We start from the raw sequence: 25,997 nt of genomic DNA on the forward strand, positions 1-25,997 counted from the left end.
TAAGCACACTGTTTCACCTGCTCTTTCTAATAATACCAATAACATAGACAAGCCTATCTAGACTTTTGGTGATACGTGTGCTCTCCTAAAAGCTGGATTTCAAGGTATTTTCTATATTGTTGATTTCCTTCTCAGTCACTCTCCTTTGCACTTGAGGCAGGCGTTTCCGGAAATTTCCACTCAGCACGATGTAGAGAAAAGGATTAATGCTGCTGCTGGCATAGCTGAAACAGATGGAGAGATAATAACCCACATGGAAAGCCAGCGTGGGCTGCTCCATCTGTAAGTTCACCAGTTGTATCACGTGATAGGGAGCAGCACTTAAGATAAAGACTGCCACCAGCACCAGCACCATCTTTGTCAGCTTCATCACTCGTTGCTTTGGAACACTGGGATTATAACTACAAAGGAAGCATTAGGATAGACAGAACATAAACAACCATAGAAATTATGGGGCAATGATTTCCTAGAGCTTTCATTAACAGAGATGTCATGCAGTTACCATGAGCCCCCTGATGTGTTGTGATGAGAAGAACTGATCTTTCCCCAAAACACATAACTACAGTCTAATTGTGATACAATATCAGGCAAGTCCAGATTGGGAACATTCTATGGGATACCTGACCAGTACTCCTTAATACCCTCGAGGTCATGAAAAACAAGGAAAGAGCAGGAAACTCTCATAGACTAGAGGAGACTGGGGAGACATGACAACTAAATGCAATGTGGTATTCTGCATTGAATCCTGGACCAGAAAGAGGCTTTAATGAAAAAACTGGAGAAATCCAATTAAGGGTAGAGTTTAGTTAGTAGTAATGTACCAATGACATTTTCTTTGCTTGGACAAATGCATCATGGCAGGGTAGTATATTCATGGAGGAACGAAGTGAGGACTGTATAGGAACTCTGTACTATTTATGGAACTTTTCTATTAATTTAAAATTATTCCAGATAAAATTTGAAACTTCCCAAGTTTTATCATGTTATATTTAGATATTTAATAGAAATGTCCCAGGGACGTAGTTGAAGCAGATGAAAAAGCCCAGGGAATGATTAAAAAAAAAGCACGGCAACTGAAAATCTTTGTAAGATAATGATTCTTCTGCAGCTTATCTGAGTAGGCACCATCATTGCTCTAATTATTTGCATTTTGAGGGGTAATTGGACAGTATGAGATTTGTTTCATAAGATGCTCTTTGCATTTCTGAGGAAAGTGCTGGGAACAAAGTGATCTGTTTTGGAGAATGGTCTTAAAAGGGCTCAAGCATCCTCTCCAACTGTCAGTGTCTTAATACTCCATGTGATTCCATTTCAACTGTCTTCCCAGCTCAGCTGCCTGTGATACATTTAGAAGCTAAATTATTTTTCCATAACTGTGGCTGCTTCCCTTTCCCATTCTAAATGGGAATGCAACATTACCAGAGAATTTCAGGAAGCTAAGTGGGAAAAAATGTCATGGGTCAATAAAACACCTAAACCTTTGGCACCAGAGTTTGCCACATATTTTGACTGATGGTTAAATTGATCGCCTATTTGACTTCCAGGGAAGATGGTGGGTTAGGAGAATCCTAAACTCACCTCATCTCACAGATAACACCCATATCAGTTGTAAATAACCCAGAAAATGACCCAAAACCTGGCAGAACAGACTCTACATAGTTAATCATAGAGAAGAGGCCACATCAAAAATGGTAGGAAGGGCAAAGGTGTGGTCAGGAGCAAAACTGACATGTAAGGCTGTCCACAGGAGGGCAGGAAGCTGCAAGCATGAAGAAGGCAGAAGAGCAGAGCCTACACTAGACATCCTAGGCAGGGGGGATCTGAACTGGGAAGACGAATCTCCACAACATTTGGATTTAAAAACAGAGGGGCTTAACTTCACAAGTTTTTACAATCAGTGAGGCTTAATACCTGGAACTTTAAAAATCAGCAGGCTCATCTCTGGGAGAGTTAAAGGGCGGAAGGAAACTGAGTTCCCACCCCTAAAGAGAGAGCACAACCACAGTCCCTTGTAGATACAGCACAGAAGCAGCAGTTTGAAAAATTCTGTGATTTATTTATTAATCTCAGAACATGTACTGGAGGGGCAGAAATCATTAGGAGACTTATCCAAGAATAAAAGAGCATGGACACCTGGGGAACCAGCATGAACACTCTCTACCTAGCTTGCTAAAAGTGTACCCCACCCCCACGTTCTCCTGCAGACCTGCCTCCTCCAATATGCCTTTGGCTGGAACCCATCCAAAGCACTGCCACAAGCTTGGCAGTGTGTAAGCAGCCCTGACAGTGGCCAGCGTCAGTCCAAAATGACTCCTGTCTGGGGTGCCCGAGTGGCTCAGTCGGTTAAGTGTCTGACTTCGGTTCAGGTCATGGTCTTGTGGTTCGTGAGTTCTAGCCCAGTATCAGGCTCTGTGCTGACAGCTTAAAGCCTGGAGCCAGCTTTGGATTCTGTGTCTCCTTCTTTCTCTGTCCCTTGACCCCTCACACTCTGTCTCTCTGTCTTCAAAAAAAAAAAAAAAACATTAAAAAATAAAACAAAAACAAAAACAAAGTGACTCTGTCCTGGAGAGAGAAGAAGATAACCACACACAGAAGTTTCACTGTGGCTCCAGCAGTGGACTGGGGGCAGACATCTGGTCTGACTATAGTCCCTGACCACCAATGAAAGCTTCTCAGGAGACAACACAGGGAGAGTCCCCTGTAGTTTGATGTTATTGCATCTCTGGCAGATGCATGGTCTGACCCAACTCAAGCCCACAATAGCCCCATACTGATCCATTAACAATACAGGACCCAACTCTGCCCACCACCGACAGAGAGCCATTGCAAATGACTGGACTGAAGTCAAATGCAGTTCAGCCATAATAGTAGGGCACATGCAACACACATAGGAGACACCCGTGAAGCAGCAGATTCTGATGAACAGAGAACATTGCACTGCAGGGCACTATAGAACCCCTTCTTCATTAGGACATCACTTTCAAAAGCAGGAGATGTAGCTGATTTCCCCAACACATAGAAATAGACATAGAGTGCTAGACAAGATGAGAATCAGAGGAATAGATCTCAAATGAAAGAACAGGACAAAATCACAGCAAGAGAGCCAAATGAAATGGAGATAAGCAATATGCCTGATAGAGAATTTAAAGTAATGGTTATAAAGATACTCACTGGACTTGAGAAATTACTGAAATTAAAAAAAAAAAACAGTAGAGGGAATTAATAGCAGAATAAAGATATTTGTGCTACCAAAGTGAGTATAAAATAGTAGAATAGAGGAAACAGAATAATGGATCAGTGATCAGGAAGATGGAATAATAGAAAGCAATCAAGCTTAATAGGAGAGAGAGAGAGAAAAAGAATAATAAAAAATGAGAATAGATTAAGGGAACTCAACAACACAGTCAAGCATACAAATAACGTTTGTATTAACAGGGATCCCAGAAAGAGAAGAGAGAGAAATGGGGGCAGAAAATTTATTTAAGAGACAATAGCTGAAAATTTCTCTAATCTGAGGAAGGAAACAGACATCCAGATATAGGAGGCACAGAGGGCTCCCAACAAAATCAACCCAAGGAGATCCACACCAAGACACATAATGATTAAAATGGCAAAAACAGTGATAAAGAGAGAATTTTAAAAGCAGCAAGAGAAAAGAAAACATTTACATATAAGGAAAGTGCCATAAGGCTATCAGTTGATTTTTTAGCAGAAACCTTGCAGGCAAGAAAGGAGTGGCATGATATATCCAAAGTGCTGAAAGAAAAAGCCCCCGCAACCAAGAATGTTCTGTCCAGTGAGGCTATCATTCAGAGTAGAAGGAGAGATAAAGCATATCTCAAACAAAAGTTAAAGAAATTCATCACCTGTAAACCAACCTCATAAGAAATATTAAAGGGGATTCTTTGAGTGGAAAGGAAAAACTGAAAGTAGGAGTAAGAAAAGTAGAAAGCAGAAAGGCAGAAAAAATAAGTATATCTATAAAAATCAGCCCAGGGACTCACAAAATAAAAGAATGTAAATTATAACACCATATACCTAAAATACTGGGGAGGTGGGAGTAAAAATTTAGTGCTTTTAGAATGGGTTCAAACTTAAGTGACCATCAACTTAATATAGACTGCTATATGCGTAACATGTTATATATAAACTGATGATAACCACAAATCAAAGACCCGTAATAGATGTGCAAAATTTAAAAAAGAAAGGAATCCAAGTACATCATTAAAGAAAGCCATCAAACCATGAGAGAAGAGAGCAAGAGAAGAAAGGAACAAAGAAGTACAAAAACAACCATAAAATTAGAAAATGACAGTAAATACATACCTATCAATAATTACTTTGGATGTAAGTGGACTAAATGCTCCAATCAAAGATAGGGTGACTGAATGGATAAATAAGTAACACCCATCTATATGTTGCATAGAAGAGACTCATTTCATTTCTACAGACACATGCAGATTGAAAGTGAAGGGATGGAAAAACATTTACCTTGCAAATGAAAGTACAAAGAAAGCTGGGGTAGCATTATTTATATCAGACAAAATAGACTTTAAAACAAAGACTGTAACTAGACACAAACAAGGACATTACATAATCATAAAGGGAACAATCCGATAAGATATAACAATTGTTAATATTTATGCACCCAACATCGAAGCACCCAAATACATAAAGCAACTATTAACAGACATAAAGGAAGTAATTGATTGGAATACACTGATAGAGGACTTTAACACCCTACTTACATCAATGGGTAGATCAGATAGAAAATCAACAAGGAAATAGTGGCTTTAAATGACATACTGGACCAGATGGAACTAAGATATATTCAGAACATTCCATTTTAAAAGAGTGGAAAACACATTCTTTTCAAGTGCACATGGAACATTCTCCAGAATAGGCCATAAAACAAGTTTCAACAAATTCAAAAAGATCAAAGTCATATCATACATCTTTTTCTAACCATATACTTATGAAACTAGAAATCAACCATAAGAAAAAACCTGGAAAGAGCTCAAATACATGGAGGTTAAATAACATACTACTAAATAATGAGTGGGTCAATCAAGAAATCAAACAGGAAATAAAAAAATGTGGACACAAATAAAAATGATAACACAGTGGTCCCAAATCTTTGGGATACTAGGGCACTCAGCCAGTTAAGCATCTGTCTTTTGGTTTTGGCCCCAGGTCATGATCTCACAGTTTGTGAGCCCCATATCAGGCCCCAAGCTGACAGTGAAAGAGCCTGCTTGGGATTCTCTCCCTCTCTCTCTGTCTCTATCCCACTTTCTCTTTCTCTCTCTGTCTCTCAAACAAGTAAACGTTTTTTTTTAAAGGGGGAAAAAAACCCCCAAGACTTTTAAATATAGAGAACAAACTGTTGGTTGCCAGAGAGGATGTGGGTGGGGGGATGGGTGAAATAGGATTAAGAGGGGGTGATGTGTGGGAGATCTAGTGATCTTGTCTTTCCAAAATACAGTAATCTATTCTAAAGACAAAATTTAATATTTGTCTTAAAATCCAACATGTTATGTGTTCACTGACTTATTTAACTTGATATAGACAGTTTCAAGTAGAAAACAATTTAGATTTATTCATACAGTTTTACTGACAACTATTTTTAAAGTTTCTTCCCAAGTCTATTGTCTTAAGGTAAATCTTTGGTTTTATTCAGTCCTAATTAATCTCGTCCTAAATATTCAAGTATTAATGAGATTCTTTTCCTCCAAATTAAAAAATTAAGCACAAAATTAGAAAGTTATACACGGCATCTAGGATATTTACATATGTACACAACTCTTCAAAGTGTACAAACGAAACATTTAAGTAACGTTGATAACAAATATAAGAATATTCTTTTAATAGTATATTGAGTTCTGTTTAGATTTTTATGAAACTATAACATTAGTATTGCAAGATTTATCACTGGGAGGTCCTCAAATAGCTGCTTCAGAACATATCTTATTTCAGAAAATGCCTCATATAAACATTAATGCCCGTATGTCTAAATGTGGTATGTTTCAAGTGATTGTTGTTTAAATTTCTGTTGTGGATGTCTTAGGATCTCTGAATTGTTCTTTCAACAAATAAAACAAAATAGGGTAAATACTTACCATCTGGCATCCTTATTCTGTTGGTACATCTCCCAAGTATAGCATAAAATTAAAATATAGCATACCAAAATCAAAGGCAGAGGGAAAAAAAAAGTTGTTATTGTCAAATAAAGTGTATACCTGTAAAATGAGAGAGAGAGAAGACATGGCTGTTACATTCACATTGCCAGGAACTGGCTTTTACAGTTTATGAGGCATGATTTTCTAATTTCTCAGGGCTCAGGATAAAAGTCTTTGGGCGAAAAGTTAAAGATCTTGGCTGCTTTTATGTAGAGAAGTCTTGCTCTTCATTATTTGCCAACAATGGTGCTCATCTGTTCTCTAGCCAAGCCCAGCACTACTGAGTACAAACAGGTGAGAATACATATTATTACCATTATCTTTAGTGTTATCTACAACAATACGGAACAGCAAGTAGCATTTATTATATAGTGTATGCTGATCTGAGTACTTGACATATTTTAATCCATTGAATCTGTTCAATGCCTGATTACAATTGCCATTAGTATTCTCCTGTTACAGAAGAGCAAACTAAGGCACAGAGGGGTTAAGTGGCTTGCCTGAGGGTATCCAGCTAGTAAGTAGGAGAGGTGGGATTTGAATCCACAAGACAGTTGAGTTGCACAGCCCACCATTGTAATCAAGACCCCCGATGGCCTCTCAAAGGGCCTGTTGTGAAATGAGCCAGTCTTTTCCTTGAGATCCCCTGGGGAAAATTCTCAGGTAAGCCAATTCCATTTTTGCATGGATTCCAGGTATCCTCCTGCCTGGAAGAAGCTTGGTGTTGGTGAAAGAAGGCAGCCCACACTGGGTGGGTGTGCACAGGGTGCCGCAGGGAGAGCACCTGGGAGCAGAGGGACACTGAAAGCCACACATTGGTTCCAGTCTCAGTTCACCATAAGAACTTAATTCTGGGGAGTAACAACAGAGGCTAGAACCTCAGGATTGCCCTTATGATAACCAACCAAAACCAGCAGATGCAGCTGCTGGTGCAAAACAGTCAGTCATTATTATTTCTTTGACACAGGCTGAGTCTTCTAGACATCTCAGGTTGTGCTGCTCTGTTAGACAGGTTGGGGTTCATATTAATAATCTGTCAGCCACCAGTGATTAAATACCATTTCACCTTTAGATTGGCAGATGGTTTTTGTCTGTGAGTGCTGCCAGTGCTGGTGGGAGAAAATAATGAATTAACAATCACTCCTACTGATGTTGTGGTCCTCTGGAGATTTTTGTTACTGGATTTGTAGCCTTGCAAGGGCCTCTACCTCCATCCCTCTTGGGCTGTGACTACATGACGCAGAAATGACTCACCTATTTGACAAGTGGTAGATGGGAAAAAGGAATCTTCCAAATTGACTGGAGATAATGTATGTGAAAAGCACCTAGCATAATACGTAGCCTGTAGTAGGCGGTCAAAAAATTTTAGTCATAGACTCCAAGGATATATTCAAAATTTCGAACAAAAATTTTTGACTTAATTTTTCTTTTCAAATTAAAATGTGAGAAATAAGCTGTATTGGCTGCCTTGTTAGTTACCCAGAGCTGCTGTAACAAATGACTGGGTGGCTTAAAGCAACAGAAAGTTATTGTCTCAGTTGTGGAGGTAGAAGTTAAGGGGCACCTGGGTGGCTCAGTCAATTAAGTGTCCAACTCTTCATTTTAGCTCATGGCATGATCTCACGGTTGTGAGATCAAACCTCAAGTTGGGGTCTGCTGAGCGTAGAGCCTGCTTGGGATTCTCTTTTTTCCTCTCTCCCCAACTCTCTCTCTCTCTCAAAAAAAAAAAAAAAAGTGTGAAATTAAGATGTTGGCAGGGTTGGGTTTTTTTTGGAGGCTCTGAGGAAGAATCTATGCCATGCCTCTCTGGTAGTTTCTGGCAATCCTTGGTGTTATTTCCCTTGTAGACACATCACTCCAATCCCTGCCTCTGTCTTCACAGGCTCTCTCCTCTCTGTGTCTCTTCAAACCTCACTCTCCTTCTGAGGACACCAATCACTGGATTTAAGGCACACTCGAATCCAGTATGACCTCATTTAACTTGATGATATCTGCAAAGACCCTATTTCTAAATAAGGTCACATTCATAGGTACTAAGAATTAGGACTTGAATATATCTTTTGGGAGGGAGGGCAAACTTAAACCAAACTCCAGTGGCACACTGTTAAGGTTGGAATCTTGGTAACGCCTAGACCCTTTTGGAAATTTTGCCCCTCCCTTGATTTTTGCATTCCTCCCTTGATTTGTGTCTGGTTGCCATGGATCTTTAAAATCCATATTTAAATATACTTGTGTCCACTGAGGCTACATAATTAAACTCCAAATCTTTTTCTAAAGGTTACCCTCTCCTTAAAATCAGGCTACCAACTTGATTGTGGAAAGCAGAAAGCGAAGCGGGGAGACTGCCCCTTAGAGGATCCCCAAGGACACTGTGTGCAGCTGCCCACGTGTTGACAAGGAGGATGAAGCACTTCACAACTTAATTCAACTCTATTTTTCTTAAGTTTTAACAACCTACCGGAGTACATCGTCAGGGGATGTTAAATCAAAAGCACAACTCTCCACGCCGTCTTTAAATTTGATGACCTTCGAGTAGACCCAGACAGGCAATGCCAGAATAAAGGAAGCTGCCCAAAGGCCCAAATTGATGCGGATGGTCTTGTACCTCGTTCTCCAACTTGTAAGTCGAAATGGTTGGACGAGAGCCAAGTACCTGCAAAGCCAGTTAAGAAGGGTTTGGGAACAATCAATAAAACGCTGAGCTGCCAGGATGAAAGGTTCATGACAAGAGTAAATTATTAGTATTATTATCTTCCCTGAAGCACACCTCTATCAGGGTAAAAGAAAGTTCTATTTTTTAAGAGCTGGCTGGTACCTGTAGAGAAAACAACTCTTGACCCTGCAAGTCTGAATAAACCACTCACTGAAATAGCTGTCACTTCCCCGAACACACTGATAATGGTAAAATTCTGCCCTGTGCAAACTCTGTCTTTACAAAAGTGCTTCCCATGTAGGCTGGGTTCTGGGAAACTTTGCTTCTGAGCGGGGATTTCCTCCAGGAGAGAGGGGCCTTCTTCCCAGTAGGATTTACTGACACGGAGGCAGGAAGGAGGCAAGTGCACTGGCTGGTAGGAGAGTCCCCAGGCAGGATGAGGTTCTGGCCCATGGGGACAGACATTCTGCCCAGATGACTTTCCAGTGGGGGCCCCAGGCTCTTGGAAAGCAGTCCATGGGAATCACAGTGAGGATAAACCAACATGACTAGTGCAGACAATGCAGATTTCCAGGAATTTAGGCTGCAGGCCAAAGAGGGGAAATGGGCTAATTTCATGGGGAAGGGGTTTTCTTTCTTTTCTTTTTCCCCCCATTTTTAATTCAGGAAAAAAGCATAATCATTAATGAAGCTTGAAGTCCTGACATATTAAATATATTTGGTTCTCCAGCAAGTCCAAGAATGTTTCAGAGCCAACTGAAAGCTAAAAGGTGAGAAACAGCCTAGACCCAGAAGGAAGGTTATCTGTGAAAGCACAGTTTTGCTGGAGGTGGGGGTGTTGGAAGGGAGTATCCATACACATCAAATAAATGTAAAACATGTTTTGGTGGTTATTTAATTTTTGTAGAGCTACTTAAGATTTCTAAAAATAAAAAAAATTGCTTGTCCCCTGTTCTTTCAATTTTGCATGAGAGGCAGAACGTTTTAAGGGACACTTAGTTAAGGGACCCCTTGGCATTCAGGGAGACGTTTGTGGCCCAGGGTACCCCAGCTGCTCCTATCCTGCACATTGCACCTTCATTACCTGTGGCTGAGGAGAGAAGGACCCCTCCCTCCCTTGTGTACAACCACGAGGTAGTGATTGTACAGCAGCCCAACCATCATTTTGTCTGGGATGAAAGGATAATGGAGTCATGGCATCAATAGATAAGGGAATCTTCTCTGGTTATATCTTCACCCCAACACCCTCCTTCTCCCACCTGAAAACCCCTCACTGGTTTTCCATCTCCTTTCAGATAAAATTCAGAATTCTTACCATTATTTGCCAAGTCTTTCTTCACCTGGCCCTGCCTGTCACTCAGGCTGCAGCTCGTTCCAGTCTCACTATGGCCTTCCTTTAAGCTCTCTCCCCTTTCAAGGCCAGGTGCATGCTGTCTTACTTGCCTGGCAGAATCTCCCTCTGTTTCCTCTTGCTCTTCCTTTGAGTCTCCATTTAATAGTCTGTGTCTCGGAGCGCCTGGGTGGCTCAGTCGGTTGAGTGTCTGTCTTCGGCTCAGGTCGTGGTCTCATGGTCTGTGGGTCTGTGGGTTTGAGCCCACATCCGGCTCTGTGTTGACAGCTCAGAGCCTGGAGCCTGCTTCAGATTTTGTCTCCCTCTCTCTCTGCCTCTCCCCAGCTTGTGTTCTTTCTCTCTCTCAATAATAAAGAAATAAACTTAAAATATTATTTAAAAAAATAGTCTGTGTGTCTCAGAGAAGCCTCCCTTGACTACTTACTCTATACAAGGGCCCATGACTATAAATGTAGATGGTGGGGGAACTCGGCTTTTCTTTCCTAGTATGTATCACTGTGTGGAAATACACATTTGCTGTGTGACTCTTTACTTAATGTCTGTCTACATCTCGGGAATGGAAGCCCCAGGAAAGCAGGAACCTTGACTATTAGTTTAATGCTCTTGTATCATTTGTATCCAGCATAGTTCCTGACCTATGGTCATACTCAATAAATATTTGTTGAGTGGGGGATTTGGCTCCTGCTTACTGACTTTTGATGTTCTAGAGAATATATTTACAAAAGTAGCCATCTATGAGAGTTTAGGCAGCTTTCATCTGGAGGTATATACATTTAATATTTTGGATGTTTACAAAATTTTTTTTGTATTGATTTTTTAATGTATCTCTTTTTTTTTTTTATGAAATTTTTCTGTCACATTGGTTTGCATGAAACACCCAGTGCTCATCCCAACAGGTGCCCTCCTCAATGCCCATCACCCACTTTTCCCTCCCTCCCAACTTCCATCAACTCTCAGTTTATTCTCAGTTTTTAAGAGTCTCTTATGGTTTGCCTCCCTCCCTCTCTGTAACTTTTTTTCCCCCTTTCCCTCCCCTATGGTCTTCTGTTAAGTTTCTCAGGATCCACATAAGAGTGAAAACATACGGTATCTTTCTTTCTCTGTATGACTTGTTTCACTTAGCATAACACTCTCCATTTCCATCCATGTTGCTACAAAAGGCCATATTTCATTCTTTCTCATTGCCAAGTAGTATTCCACTGTGTATATAAACCACAATTGCTTTATCCATTCATCAGTTGACAGACATTTTAGGCTCTTTCCATAATTTGGCTATTGTTGAAAGTGCGGCTATAAACATTGGGGTAGAGGTGCCCATATGCATCAGCACTCCTGTAACCCTTGGGTAAATTCCTAGCAGGGCTTTGCTGGGTCATAGGGTAGATCTATTTTTAATTTTTTGAGGAACCTCCACACTGTTTTCCAGAGTGGCTGCACCAGTTTGCACTCCCACCAACAGTGCAAGAGTGTTCCTGTTTCTCCACATCCTCTCCAGCATCTGTAGTCTCCTGATTTGTTCATTTTAGCCACTCTGACTGGCGTGAGGTGGTATCTCAGTGTGGTTTTGATTTGTATTTCCCCGATGAGGAGTGACGCTGAGCATCTTTTCATGTTCCTCTTGGCTATCTGGATGTCTTCTTTAGAGAAGTGTCTATTCATGTCTTCTGCCCATTTCTTCACTGAATTATTTGTTTTTCGAGTGTGGAGTTTGGTGAGTTCTTTATAGATTTTTGGTACTAGTCCTTTGTCCGTTATGTCATTTGCAAATGTCTTTTCCCATTCCATTGGTTGCCTTTTAATTTTGTTGATTGTTTCCTTTGCCGTGCAGAAGTTTTTTTTATCTTCATGAGGTCCCAATAGTTCATTTTTGCTTTTAATTCCCTTGCCTTTGGGGATGTGTCGAGTGAGAAATTGCTGCAGCTGAGGTCAGAGGTTTTTCCTGCTTTCTCCTCTAGGGTTTTGATGGTTTCCTGTCTCACATTCAGGTCCTTTATCCATTTTGAGTTTATTTTTGTGAATGGTGTAAGAAAGTGGTCTAGTTTCATCTGCATGTTGCTGTCCAGTTCTCTCGGCACCATTTGTTAAAGAGCCGGTCTTTTTTCCATTGGATGTTCTTTCCTGCTTTGTCAAAGATTAGTTGGCCATACGTTTGTGGGTCTAGTTCTGGGGTCTCTATTCTATTCCATTGGTCTATGTGTCTGTTTTTGTGCCAGTACCATGCTGTCTTGATGATGACAGCTTTGTAGTAGAGGCTAATGTCTGGGATTGTGATGCCTCCCACTTTTGTCTTCCTTCTTCAATATTACTTTGGCTATTCGGGGTCTTTTGTGGTTCCATAAAAATTTTAGGATTGCTTGTTATAGCTTTGAGAAGAATGCTGGTGCAATTTTGATTGGGATTGCATTGAATGTGTAGATAGCTTTGGGTAGTATTGACATTTTAACAATATCCCTGATGAATATGGATGCAAAAATTCTCAGTAAGATACTAACAAATCGAATTCAACACCATATAAAAAGAATTATTCACCATGATCAAGTGGGATTCATTCCTGGGCTGCAGGGCTGGTTGAATATTCGCAAATCAATCAATGTGATACATCACATTAATAAAAGAAAAGATAAGAATCATATGATCCTGTCAATCGATGCAGAAAAAGCATTTGACAAAATTCAGCATTCTTTCTTAATAAAAACCCTCAAGAAAGTTGGGTTAGAAGGAACATACTTAAACATCCTAAAAGGCATTTATGAAAAGACCACAGCTAATATCATCCTCAATGGGGAAAAACAGAGCTTTTTCCCTGAGATCAGGAACACGACAGGGATGTCCACTCTCACCGCTGTTGTTTCACAGAGTGTTGGAAGTTCTAGCATCAGCAATCAGACAACAAAAGGAAATCAAAGTCATCAAAATTGGCAAAGATGAAGTCAAGCTTTCACTTTTTGAAGATGACGTGATATTATACATGGAAAACAGGATAGAGTCCACCAAAAGTCTGCTAGAATTGATACATGAATTCAGCACAGTCACAGGATACAAAATTAATGTACAGAAATCAGTTTCATTCTTATATACTAATAATGAAGCAACAGAAAGACAAATAAAGAAACTGATCCCATTCACAATTGCACCAAGAATCATAAAATACCTAGGAATAAACCTAACCAAAGATGTAAAAGATCTGTATGCTGAAAACTATAGAAAGTTTATGAAGGAAATTGAAGAAGATATAAAGAAATGGAAAAAAATTCTGTGCTCATGGATTGGAAGAATAAATATGGGTATTGTTTGGAGGTAGGAACCTACTATTGAAATATTCCACACACCTGTAGTTATTATTAATCAGAGAAAGAAGGAGAGAAATTTTCAAATGCATTTTAAATTTCTGATCTGTTAAATTGGCAATGCTTGAATGGCTTAAATGTTCCCTGCTTGCATGTGCATATGTATGTGCTTTCTCTCTCTCTCAAAAAATAAATAAACATTTAAAATGACTTAAATGTGTAAGTGATAAGGCTTACTCTTGGCACTGACATGGCCAATGCCATGGTTATGGCCTTGCAAAGAAAACTCCATTTCTGTTTTACAAAATCTCAGATTTTGTTGAAGTTTTATGCATTTAGTACAGCTGGAACCGTAAGAAATGCCAAGAAGGAAAAGGTTCAGTTTTACAGACTCTTAATTTCTCTCTGGCCATGTAATCTCTAGAGTGAGGACAGAGAGAAGGATAAGTATTCAAGTGCCTTACTTCTAAAATAAAATTTTAGCATACTGTGTCCATTAGACTAAAAAAGTGACATTAAGGGGTGCCTGGTGGCTCGGTCAGTTTAGTGTCAACTCTTGGTTTTGGCTTAGGTCATGATCTCATGGTCATGAAATTGAGCCCCATGTTGGGCTCTGTGCTGAGCATGGAGCCTACTTGGGATTGTCTTTCTCTCTCTCTCTCTGCCCCTCACCACTTGCTCTCTCTCTCTCTCACTCTCTAAGTAAACATTAAAAAAAGAATGAAAAAATTAAAAAATGACATTCATATATATGACACACATGCACATGTACACATACACTCACAGAAAAGAACCGGTGAACATTAGGGAATGTATACAGTTGGTCTGTTTCAGTGCAGACCACGTCCATTCACTTTATTTGCAGTAAGAGGTTTACAGAAGAGGTACAATTTCCTTTCTTTAAAGAAAAACTCTCCTGCCTTCAGGGTACAGGGTATGAATAAGCTTTTATTATCTCTGAGAATGGGATTATGATTGGTAATACCTGTGCTTATGACTGGTAATACCTGTGCTTTAGATTGCTTTCTTTCAGTGGGCCTGTCCTCTGCTGAGCCCTCACCCTGTGTTGGAACACCGGCCAAGCTCACCAGGCTTTACCTAAGACATTGTCAGCAATGGCTGGCATCAGATGAACCAAACAGACCTACATTGATTTTTAAATGTGCTGTTAATTATAAATTGAGAAGCACAGTCTATATTTTGAGAATTCTTTTGCAGAAAAGCAGTAGGATATAAAAAATGCATTAAACATCACCATCATTATTCATGTCTGAATAATGATCCACTGAATGATTTCTATGAACCTCACTATTCCTTTGTTTTTTCATTTGAAAAACTGATCATTACGTCCTCACCCCAAAGACACACATGGAGTGGAAAAAGAGGCAGAGCTCAGGAAGAGGTCCTGGAAGGACCCAGGGAAATTTAACATAGCACTCAAGACTGACAGTCATTCATTTGTCAGTATTTTTTGAGCACCTATATGCCAGGCACTGTCACATAGACACTTGGGATTTATTAGTGATCAAAGACCCTGACTTCATGGAATTTACATTTGAGGGGTAGGGGAAACTGAACAATAAACAGTACACACACACATCCAAACAAAAAGCAAATTATACTATATAATATATTGGAAACAAAGGAGAAAGAAAATGTAGATCAGAGCAAGAGGGGGTCAAGTATGCTGGGTTGGGGTTGGTATGGGAAGAAGATGGATGGAGATTTTAAGTGAGTTGTTCTCTGAGACCATACCTGTTTTGCATGTTACTGTATCTTTAGGGCTTGTTTCTATTTGGGGAATGTTGCTAAGACCTAGTCTGGAGGTCCTTGCATCTAGATAATGCAGGGACATCCTAGCTTGCCTGCTTCCTGAAGAGGTCAGATGATAAAGTTGTTATGAGCCATCTGCCATCTCTAGAGACAGCTTGGAACTGGGCTCCACCACTCCCTGGCTCCATAAGTACTCACCATCACTGTCATTTCCTCGAATAACATTAGCTTATATGGTTGGTGAATACGGCTATGGTACATTCCAGGTCACAGTCTAATGCATTTCTAATGATGTTAATTAAATATCAGCATTTGTGTTAACTCATATAATGATGAGTGTAAAAGGTGTAAAATATGGTCTTCCTGGTACTGCAATGTCTCTTCATAGCTATCCAGGAGCCCAAATTTACTTCCCAGATTCCTTCAAACTGCCAAGTGATAACAAGAGTCTGTGAGACATTGAACATACCAAAAATAGCCCTGGACAGAGAGTAAGGAGACATACTTCAGTTCTCAGTTCTGCCATTGACTTCCTGTGTGCCTTCAGAACATACCCTCACTTCTTGGGGCCTCAGTTTCCTTAATGCAAGAATGACGGGGGACACTCATTCTTGTTTCTAACATTTCATGATTTCAAGATATCTTTATCTTGCAGTGAATTAGAAATAATACTGAAGTAAAGAATGAATAGGAAAAAGATTTTAGTGTTTTAAAATTTCCATTAAAAATATAATTCTATGAAAGTTGGAAAAAATATTCTGAAGTCCTACAATGAAGTAAGCAAAGTAAGAGGAACTTTGCTGTTACAAACCAGCAGATGTTGCTTAAACTGGGATAAACATGGGAAAGCACAAGCACTTCTGAATTATGTTAAGCCATTTCAGAGTTTCATCACTTACCTGTCCACACTCATTACAGTCATGATGGAAGTACAGGCAAACTGGTTGCAAGTATCCAGGGATGTGATAATGGTGCAGAGAGGCCCCCCAAACACCCACTCTCCTCCCCGTGCCCACTGATGAATAAGAAAAGGCATTCCAATGATGTGGACCAGATCAGCCACAGCCAGGTTGCAGATATAAATGTCAGGAATAGTTTTTTTCCTGGACCTGAAAGAAAAGCAGGGAAACTGAGGATTGATATTGAAATTATGCACCTTGTTCAATTTATGCCACCTGTTACAAATTTTTAATTGTCTAAATGAATTTTAAAAGAAATTAAAGGAAAACCTACACAAATTCATGTATGAATGTCTAGTCTTGTGTGTACTTAAACATTTTGAACTATATACCTGATAACTTTCTGTGGTGGCTTAAAGATATGTCCACAAATTCTTTGATACTGCTTTCAAAAGATGGAGCCTAATTATCTCCTTTTGAGTGTGGTTAAACTTAGTAACCAACTGTTCACAAATGGAATATGGTGGAAATGACAATGTGTGACATAAGAGCATACAGGCATTATAGGCCTTCTCCTTGCTCTCTCTTGGATCACTTTCTGGGGTAGCCAGCTACCATCTTGGGAGGATACTCAAGCAACTCTGGAGAGATCCACATGGAGAGGAACTGAGGCCCCCTGCCTACAACCAGCATCAGTCTTCCAGGTATGTGAGTAGGCTACTTTGGAAGTAGATGCTTCAGCTCCCACCAAGATGACTGTTGCCTTGGAGAACAGCTAACTGCAACTTTATGAGAAACCCTGAGCCAGAGCCACCCAGCTAAGCTGCTTCTGGATTCTTGACCCTTGAAACTGTGTGGGATAAAAAATGTTGATTGTTTCAAACCACTAAGTTTTGGGGGGTAATTTCTACATAGAAACAAATTATACCAGTTCCAAGCTCCATCAGGCAAAAGGCTTACTCCTTATTTATCCCTGCCACCAAAAACAGCTGAACAGGGAAAATAAGTGGTTTGCATTATACAATGCATTTTTCCCCACTGAAGCTTAAGTCATATACTAACAGATCATTGTTAAAAAGTTTCAACCATTACTTAGAAATATTCCAATAATATCTAACCCAATAGCAAAGACTATGAATTAAGATCATGAAATCCAGACAGTGTGGAGAAGAAATCTGAAGAGTAAACTGTTAGAGGGCATGGAGAATAATCTCATGACCCCTGCTGGGGGGAGTGCATTCGATGCTGTCTAGATGTGGCTCTCTTCTCTGTAGGCAAAAGAATTTTCTAAGGGCAGAAATTTAAATTTAAAATTTAGTTGGTTCCATGGGACATCTGGGTGGCTCAGTCAGTTAAGGCTCTGACTCTTGATTTTGGCTCAGGTCATGATCTCACAGTTCATGAGATGGAGCCCCATATCGGACTCCAAGCTGATGATGCAAGAGCCTGCTTGGGATTCTCTCTCCCTCTCTCTGCCCCTCCCATATGTGTGTGCATTCTCTTGCTCTCAAAATAAATAAAATAAACATTGAAAAAATTCATTTGGTCCCTATCTTCAAGGCGTTAGGACATTCAGTAATAAAAAGGTAACATCTTTATTTGGGAGATGCTATTCATTACTTCAACGAAGATTTTATTGAGCACCAATTATGTATCAGGCATCATATTGTGCTCTGGGGCTGCAAAGCTAAATAATCTATAAACTCTAACATCAAGGAGCTTGTAGTCTAGATGTGTATAAATAAAGATCACTGCAGTGTGGTGAGAGAAAGCTAGAGCAAGCGCAAGGAGCACACAAAAGGGGCCCCTGCACCCTCCCCTGGAGACAGTCAAAGCAGATTTCTTGGCAGAAGTGGCATCTGAACTGAGGACAAATAAGACTGTACAGAGCACATAAAAATTAGCCCTAAGATTATGCCACAATTGCTAGTTCACTCTGAATACACGGCTTTGCTCTGTGGTTTGGAAGCTAATGTGTGTCTTTATTATCCATGAGCTGAAAATTCTACAGCCTGTGAACTTTATTTCTAAGCCATAAAATCCTTGTGTGAAACAAATCAGAGAGGATGCTTTCTCCAGATCCTGGCAAGCACACACTGTGTGGGAAGTTACTGCCATCGAATACTTACTCAGCAACCACACTTCGGGCATGGTTGATGACACTATAAAGCATGTTGGTTCCCTGTCCCCAGCAGGTTGGTGACTCATATCAGAAAGATCCAGAATGAGAAGAGATTTGAGGAAAAGATGATGTCAACCAAAAGATCAGCCAAGTGACTGTCCTTGGTCTCTCATCCTCTGTCCTCACCAGGCCACTGGCAGTGGGAGATGGGGAGGGGACAGGGGAGCAGAATAGCTCCCAGAGGTCAGGTAGAAAGAGTTCCACATTAAAAAAACAAAAAACAAAGCAAAACACCATAAAATCCCCCATAAATTTTAGCCTATAAACAGATGTTATTTCCACTTGAATTAGGATATAAACTCTAAGTGGTTGCTTAGGGTCTAATTGCAGCAATTAGATTCATTCACAGCCCTGGCTCTTCTCTAGACAGGTACCCATCATCAACTGATAATGAATTATGTTAGTACCATTGTGGAGGACAGTGCAAGCCATTAAGTGGCAATTAAAATGAATTAAATAAAGTGTTTCTAGGTGATATTCTGTATAGAAAAGGAGAATTCTGAAGCAAATGATGATCTGGGCAAAAGATGATAGATAGGGCAATAAAAATAACACATTATATTTATCATTGCTTTCTGTGTAAGAGTGACAGCATAGAAATTTTAAAAAAATTAAGGAGAAATTGTAAAATTTCTACCTATACAACTTGCATTCTTTTTTTTAGGTCTAATTCATCTCCAGATTTTCTGTTGCCAGACTTCATTAAATTTCTGTCATGACTCAAACATTTAAAATAAAAAATGTAGACTAGTGATCCTTTTAGCTAACATGTTTTCCATATGGTTAACATGGCCGTATCTAATGCTCACTAATTTGGAGAATGATAAAATAAATTATGGTATTGCACAGTACCTTACAATAAATTATGTAGTTGTTACAAATCATAGTTTGTGAGAATATTTAATCAAAAGGGAAACATACTGATTAAGTAAAAAAGTCCCAATTATGTATATAGCATACATTTATTTAACATTTAAATAATTTATTTCAACATTTGTTTAGAAATATGCTGGAATCATGCCAAGTGATTACAATGATTATCTACTGGATAATAGTAGTATAACTATTATTTGTGTTTAAACAGTAGTATGACTGTTAATAACATGTTTACATTTTATGGTCATAAATAACAACATATGCTATGGATTAAATAAAACACATAACACCACACATGCGGGAGGCTGCTTTGCTGATCAACTTGCTTTCAGATCCTTTTCCCACTCTTCTCCAGCTTTGTTCCTAGGTGTCCTAGCCAACTGGCTTTTGGTTGGTTTTGGCCAGTAGGAAGCACTGTTGGAGGGAAATTGGAGGGTGGGAGGAGAGGAGGGGTCAAGGCATTTTCTTATCCTTTTAAGCTATTGGCATCTCTGGCAGTGGATGCACATCTTCCATGGCTCCATCTTCCTCCTATAGCCTCAATTCCATTATCCCAGATCCCTTTATGGCTACAGCTCCCACGAGACAGTCTAGATTCCTGGGGTCTATAAAACTACCTATTTTCTTTTCTCCATCCAGCTCAGGGCTGGGAGAGGGGTGGTGGTGTTAGGGTGGGAGATGGTGGTAGGACATGGTAGAAGCTTCCTGATTTTTAAAAATTTTATTTATTTTATTTTTAAATGTTTATTTATTTTGAGAGAGAGTAAGAGCTAGCAGGGGAAGGGCAGAGAGAAAGAGAGAGAGAGAGAGAAAGAGAGAGAGAGAGAGAAAGAGAGAGAGAGAGAGAGAGAGAGAGAATCCAAGCAGGTTCCATGCTGTCAGTGCAGAGCCTGACTCAGGGCTTGATTCCAGGACCCTGGGATCATGACCTAAGCCGAAATCAAGAGTTGGATGCTCAACTGACTGAGCCACCCAGGTATCCCCAAAGCTTCCTGCTTTTGTGTATCTTCAGGTTGATGTCTGACATTTAACTCTAGTTGAATTAAATCCCACTTGTGGAAAAACCCCAATGGATTAGTAGTGATTTTGTGAAGCACTGTGATGAGAAGAATTCTGAATCTTTGCACAGTCACTACTTACAGGACAGATCTGTGCACAGATTAGAGATGACTGGTATGGATGGGAGAGTTTGGAATGGGAGAGTAGAATGACATACTTGCCAATGCTGCTCTAGATACATAGTGGGATACAGTTGAAAGAGAACCTAACTGGCAATTCCATTTTCATTTCTATGCCCTCCTTATGTCCTAGGAAAAGACATTCAACCCCTTTAGATTCCAGAGTTTTCTTGGCTCATTGGACCATTGCAATGAGGCTCTTCCAACAACTTTCCACGTCGGGTGAACAGATGTGGCTGAAAGGTTCTATAGCATCTGAAATATAGGATATGTGTGCAGCAAGAGTATGGTTAACTCCAACAAGAACTTACATATGGCTGACACTCTGAGAATGGCTGAGGGCTGGGTCAGAGGGAACCAGTAGTTATGATTTAAGCTGGGTAGAAAAAATGAAGGGGTCTTATTCTAACTTTTTAATCTTCCTGTCTGTTTTAGCAACTGGTATTCCACCATTAGATCATTTGTGTTCCTGGGGCATCTGGGTGGCTCAGTGGGTTGAGCGTCAGACTTTGGCTCAGGTCATGATCTCTTGTGAGTTTGAACCCTACATTGGGCTCACTGCTGTCATTGTAGAGCCTGCTTCGGATCCTCTGTCCCCCTTCTCTCTCTGCCCCTTCCCCACTCATGTGCATGTGCTCTTGCTCTCTCTCAAAAATAAATAAACATTAAAAAAAGAGTATTAGATTCTTAATATTGCTTCAGGTTAATGTACTGACCCTCTTGTAATCTCTGTATAAAATGTAGATACCACTGGGAGGGCTAAAAGTAAGGTGTTTCAGAATTCATGGTTTAGTGTGAATTCATTGACTTGACAGTGTCAGGGAATGACAGAACAAGGACTTTTTATTTATCAGGAAACAGGGCATCCCTTGGAGAGTCTCTGTCAGTAGACTGTCAGTCGACAGGTGAAAGATGTGTTCAGGAGGTGGGGGTAGGGATCTGATGGAGAAGAACATCCTCCCCTTTATGGAAGTAGCTTCCCAGGGCCCACTATGACTGTGGAGCAGAGTTGTGTAATGGGATTGTGTAACTAGTCTCCCACTGAAGAATAAAAGGGGGAAATGATTGTGTTATAATTGGCCCAGTTTCCCTCCTACATTTTCTAATCTGGCTTTCTTTTGACCTGCTGTGAATTTAAAGTGTGACCAACTAATAATGATCTGGCTTCACTACTTTATAGTCACCTTCCTAATGCACAATTTGCTTCTTACTCTTTTAAATGGCCACATAGAACCTCTTATTCTGGAAACTCCATATTTCTTAAACTTATTTTTTTTTCTTATATGTTTTTAGTCTTCCTTTGGCAAAGTCAGAAGTTAGTTCATTTCTTGTTTCCTAGTATCGCTAATGATCTTACTGACTTTCAGTTCTGTTCATCCTCTTCTGATACAAATATTCATCATAAATGGAACTTCTCCTTATTTTTAGTGTAATCTTAATATTTTAATTAAGCCACCCATCTGTTAAGAAGGTAACAAATAAAAGATCATGGCAAGGCATGATGAAAATATTAATACAAATTGCCTTAAAATTTTTAGAGAGCAATTTTCCAAAAACAAAGTGTTAGATAAATTCCAAGCCAAAAAAAAATTAAAATTAATTTACTTTCAAATGATTTTTGAAAGACTAATACCTTTTTGGACAGCAATTTACAAAGAAAAATATTAAAGTCCTAGTAATAAAAATTAAAATTAAGTTGCTCCCAAATTTTTTTGAAAGATTAAAAGATTCATCTTAAAAGCTCCATTAACGTATCTTCTCACATATTATCTATAAAATGGTAATGATAAGAAGAAAGGACAGATTTTTCACAACCATTGCAAATAAATTGGTCAGTATGATGGCTCAGGTTTTCTTTTTTTTTCCAGTTAAATGATTACTTGCTTTATGTTGAGAATCTGTTTCCAGGAATTATAGCTCAAGTACTGACTTTTAGAAGAGTTCACATTCCACATTTATTCTTTTTTCCAGCTTTGTCTCCAGCTAAGTAGATAAGATCAGGCCATTGTCTATTGGTGTAATTAGAGGGGAACCAAGAATTTTTTCCAGCCCCAAATATCTCTTCAACAGCTTGTCACAGGGCCTGAAATCTAACACTGAAGAGTCTCTGCATATAAAAATTGCCTGTAAAAAATGCAACCATTTCTGTAGGGCCAACACATGATAACTTGATTTCTCATCAGTGGGGCTCTATGGATGTGAGACATCCTATATGTATCTCCGGGAGAGGACAGTAAAGATCCTGAGGGGTATGAGGGAAGATGGAAGGAGAAGTGGGCAGGAGAAACAGGCAAACAGGGGAGAGCGAGAAACATTCCCGTTTCTGACTATAAACTCTCTACTTGGCATTATTGTTTCCTTGATGCTTCCGGAGAATATCTGATTACTTCTGTTTTCCTTCCTGGAACTTAATATTTGAAGCATATTTTTTTTTTCACTTGATTGTTTTTAATGTCTTGTATTATTTTTCAAATTATTTTATGTGTTTAAATCTTAGCTTTTCTACTAGTCTTTGAACTTTTTAGAGTCAGATGCTACCGCATTTCTTTGGTATTTGTATAACACTTAGTGCTGGGTTTGCAATAGGTATTAGCAATATGTATTGAGTTGAACTACTTACAGCACTTAAAAAAATATTTTAAAATGCTTGATGTTCACAAATGGCTTTACAGGATGCAATAAGAAATGCTTGAATTCATTAAGAGTAGAATTCTAATATACCAAATAAATCTTCAATTATGGATGGTGTAAATACCATTGATGTGCTACACTTAACTGCAGAGATAATGACAATAAAAATTTGAGAGGTGCCTGGGTGGCTCCGTTGGTAAACATCTGACCCTTGATTTTGGCTCAGGTCATGATCTTGCACTTCATGAGTTCGAGCCCTGTGTCAGGCTCCACACTGCTGACAGAGCCGAACCTGCTTGGGATTCTCTCTGTCTCCCTCTCTCTCTGTCCCTTCCCTACTTGCACTCTCTCTCTCACTCTCTCTCTCTCAAAATAAGTAAATAGAGTTAGAAAAAAAAGGCAATCATTAAAAAAAATTTGCAAGTGGGCTGGCTGATAGGAAGCCACCTGGGGAATGTGACCAGTTATGAACTTTCTCCGGAATAGTGAAAGTCATCTGCATCACCATCCTCTCTGGGTTGCTTTTGCTCTTAATTGATTCTGTGAAAATTCTTGTATGTACATAGTAAATCCAACCATCTTCCTAGTTTTGATGACTTGTTTATTTGTTTTCATTTATTTTTTAATATTTATTCGTTTTTGAAAGAGAGACAGAGCGCGAGCAGGGGAGGGGCAGAGAGAGAGGAAGATAGAATCCACAGCAGACTCCAGGCTTTGAGCTGTCAGCACAGAGCCCAGTGGGGCTCAAACTCACAAGCCTCGAGATCATGACCTGAGCTGAAGTTGGGTGCTCAACGGACTGAGCCACCCAGCAGCCCCTTTTTGTTTTTATTTTTATATATATTTATAGCACCCGAGTTGGGGAGAGGGGCAGAGGGAGAGAGAGAGAGAATCTTAAACAGGTCCACACTCAGCATGGAGCCCGACACGGCGCTCCATTCATGGCCCTGGGAACGTGGCCTGAGCCAAAATCAAGAGTCAGATGCTCAACTAACTGAGCCACCCAGGCTCCTCTGTTTGTTTTTATTAATGTGGAGAAAATAACCTAGAATTTGGAATCCGAGTTCATGGGAATTCTGAATCTTGGGATCTGAGTTCAATGCCAGGACTGTCACTAACTGTGTGATGCTGGGCAAGTTATTTTCTCTCCTAAGTCTCTTTGCCTAAATGGGTAGAGTAATTGTACTGCTATTTTGGATTAAGTGGGTTTACAACTGTGCTTTGTAAGTGTAATATGCTACACAAAAGATTGGTGTAATTATGTGTTAATATGCTGAAAACACTATTATTAAGTGGTACTCTCAAAAGTGTTTTCTTATATAGAAACATGGACAATTTTTTTTATGATGGTTATAAGCATGATTGGAGACCAGGATAATTACATTTAACATCTTATATTGATTAAAAGAAGTAAAACTTAAATGTGAAAATAATCAGGATAGCAAAAATATCAAGTAGTGATGGGGCACATGTACACTAACTCTGAATCCATGTGTCAAAACCCATAGGAAATAAGTAACCTATTCCTATTTTCCAGGCTGAACCTTATGCCCTGGGTTTGAGAGGAACAAGGAAATTACCTGAAGGAGGTGGGAGATGAGAAGCAAAGGCAGGAGGTACTAGGGAGCAGATGTCTCTCAGTTTGGCCTACATGGGGGTAGTCTACGCTGAAGGGAAGAGCCTACCATCTATGACTGCCTGAATCTTTGGGTGATCAGGGAGAGTATCTCTCTTGCTCAAATGAGTGAAATAGAGTCTCTTTCATCAACCGACCAGGGCAACTTGTTAGGATAACTCTTATTGCCAGAAAATAGAATGGTTGCATTGAAGTTTTATTCCATGCCTGGGCTCCACCTCTAGAGATTCTGAATTAGTTAGTCTAGGATGAAACTATGTATTGAAGTTTTTTTTTTAAGTTTATTTATTTTGAGAGAGGGAGGGAATGAGGGAGAGAGAGAGAGAGAGAGAGAGAGAGAGAAAGAGAGGGAGAATGAGCAGGGGAGGGTCAGAGAGAGAGAGAATCCCAAGCAGGCTTCATGATGTCAGCATGGAGCCCGACATGGGGATTGAACCCATGAACCAGGAGATCATGATCTGAGCTGAAACCGAGTCAGATGCTTAACTGACTGAGGCACCCAGGCGCCGCTGTATTAAGATTTTTAAAAGCTCCTCAGGTGATCTGATATGGTGTTAAGATTGAGAAAATTCCCTAACCCAGCAGGAAGCATTGGCTTAGGCCTTTTCATTTTGAGTTTTACAACTCAGATGTTACTTAATACATGATGAAAATATCTGTAGAATCCTGTTTAATTATCTTAACCAAATATTTCCAAACCGATTTCATTAGGAAAAATCCTATAGAGGGAAAGAGATTCATTTAGGGAGTATAGAATGTGCCTAAATTACAGAAAAGAATAAGAAGATCTTACCTTATTATAGTGAATACAATGAGGATGTTGCCAACCAGCCCCAGTGAACAGATAACCCCAATCATAGAAGGGAGGATAACTGTATCCACAATGCTGAGGGTTTGATAAGCAGTCTCTTTATTGCAGGATTTGTTCAAAAGTTCAGCAGAGGTGTTCCAACAGGATGAGTAAAGTGAATTCATTGTTCATGAATTTCCAGTGGTTAAACCTGTGAAAGAATAGGATGTGATTTATTTAATGAATTGTTGAGGCAGTTCCGTGAACACAGCTTTTCTTTAACTTAATTTAAAAAAAATTATTGGGGCCTTCTTTGCAACAAGAATTGATGCACCATAAGATTTCAGGTGAATATTACTACTCCCTGTCCATAATGGCCTCACAGATTACCAGAGGGGATATGTAAATAGGAAATTACAGAACAGTGTACTGTGATATTATGCATATGTTATCATGCCTTATTGTGGTGCATTCTTTGAACATTGCTGATATTTACTCAGTATTCCCTGGTACTGGTTGTTTACAGCTGGTATCTGTTCTTATTGGTCTGTGTATCTACTCG

The 25,997-nt window shown here is 39.6% G+C and overlaps 1 protein-coding gene across 1 annotated transcript; it reads right to left on the bottom strand.

The window, feature by feature from the left end:
• MCHR2 (melanin concentrating hormone receptor 2) lies at positions 1 to 25,620 on the bottom strand. Its single transcript, XM_030314594.1, has 5 exons — positions 25,439 to 25,620; positions 16,143 to 16,352; positions 8,638 to 8,832; positions 6,120 to 6,239; positions 1 to 401 (listed from the first exon to the last, which is right to left on the bottom strand). The coding sequence occupies exons 1-5, from the start codon at positions 25,618 to 25,620 to the stop codon at positions 86 to 88; spliced, it is 1,023 nt and encodes a 340-aa protein (XP_030170454.1). The 3' UTR covers positions 1 to 85.
• Positions 25,621 to 25,997: the final 377 nt, after the last annotated feature.

Source organism: Lynx canadensis, chromosome B2, assembly GCF_007474595.2.
Source record: "Lynx canadensis isolate LIC74 chromosome B2, mLynCan4.pri.v2, whole genome shotgun sequence".
NCBI classification, from domain to species: Eukaryota; Metazoa; Chordata; class Mammalia; order Carnivora; family Felidae; genus Lynx; species Lynx canadensis.

What these genes read in the sequence shown, in the direction of transcription:
- MCHR2 (XM_030314594.1), bottom strand. Translation starts at nt 25,620, where the DNA reads ATGAATTCACTTTACTCATCCTGTTGGAACACCTCTGCTGAACTTTTG. An exon ending in ATTGTATTCACTATAATAAG is followed by an intron (nt 16,353 to 25,438) that starts GTAAGATCTTCT and finishes CTTTTCTTTCAG; the next exon opens with GTCCAGGAAAAAAACTATTC. An exon ending in TCCCCTGACGATGTACTCCG is followed by an intron (nt 6,240 to 8,637) that starts GTAGGTTGTTAA and finishes CTCATTTTACAG; the next exon opens with GTATACACTTTATTTGACAA.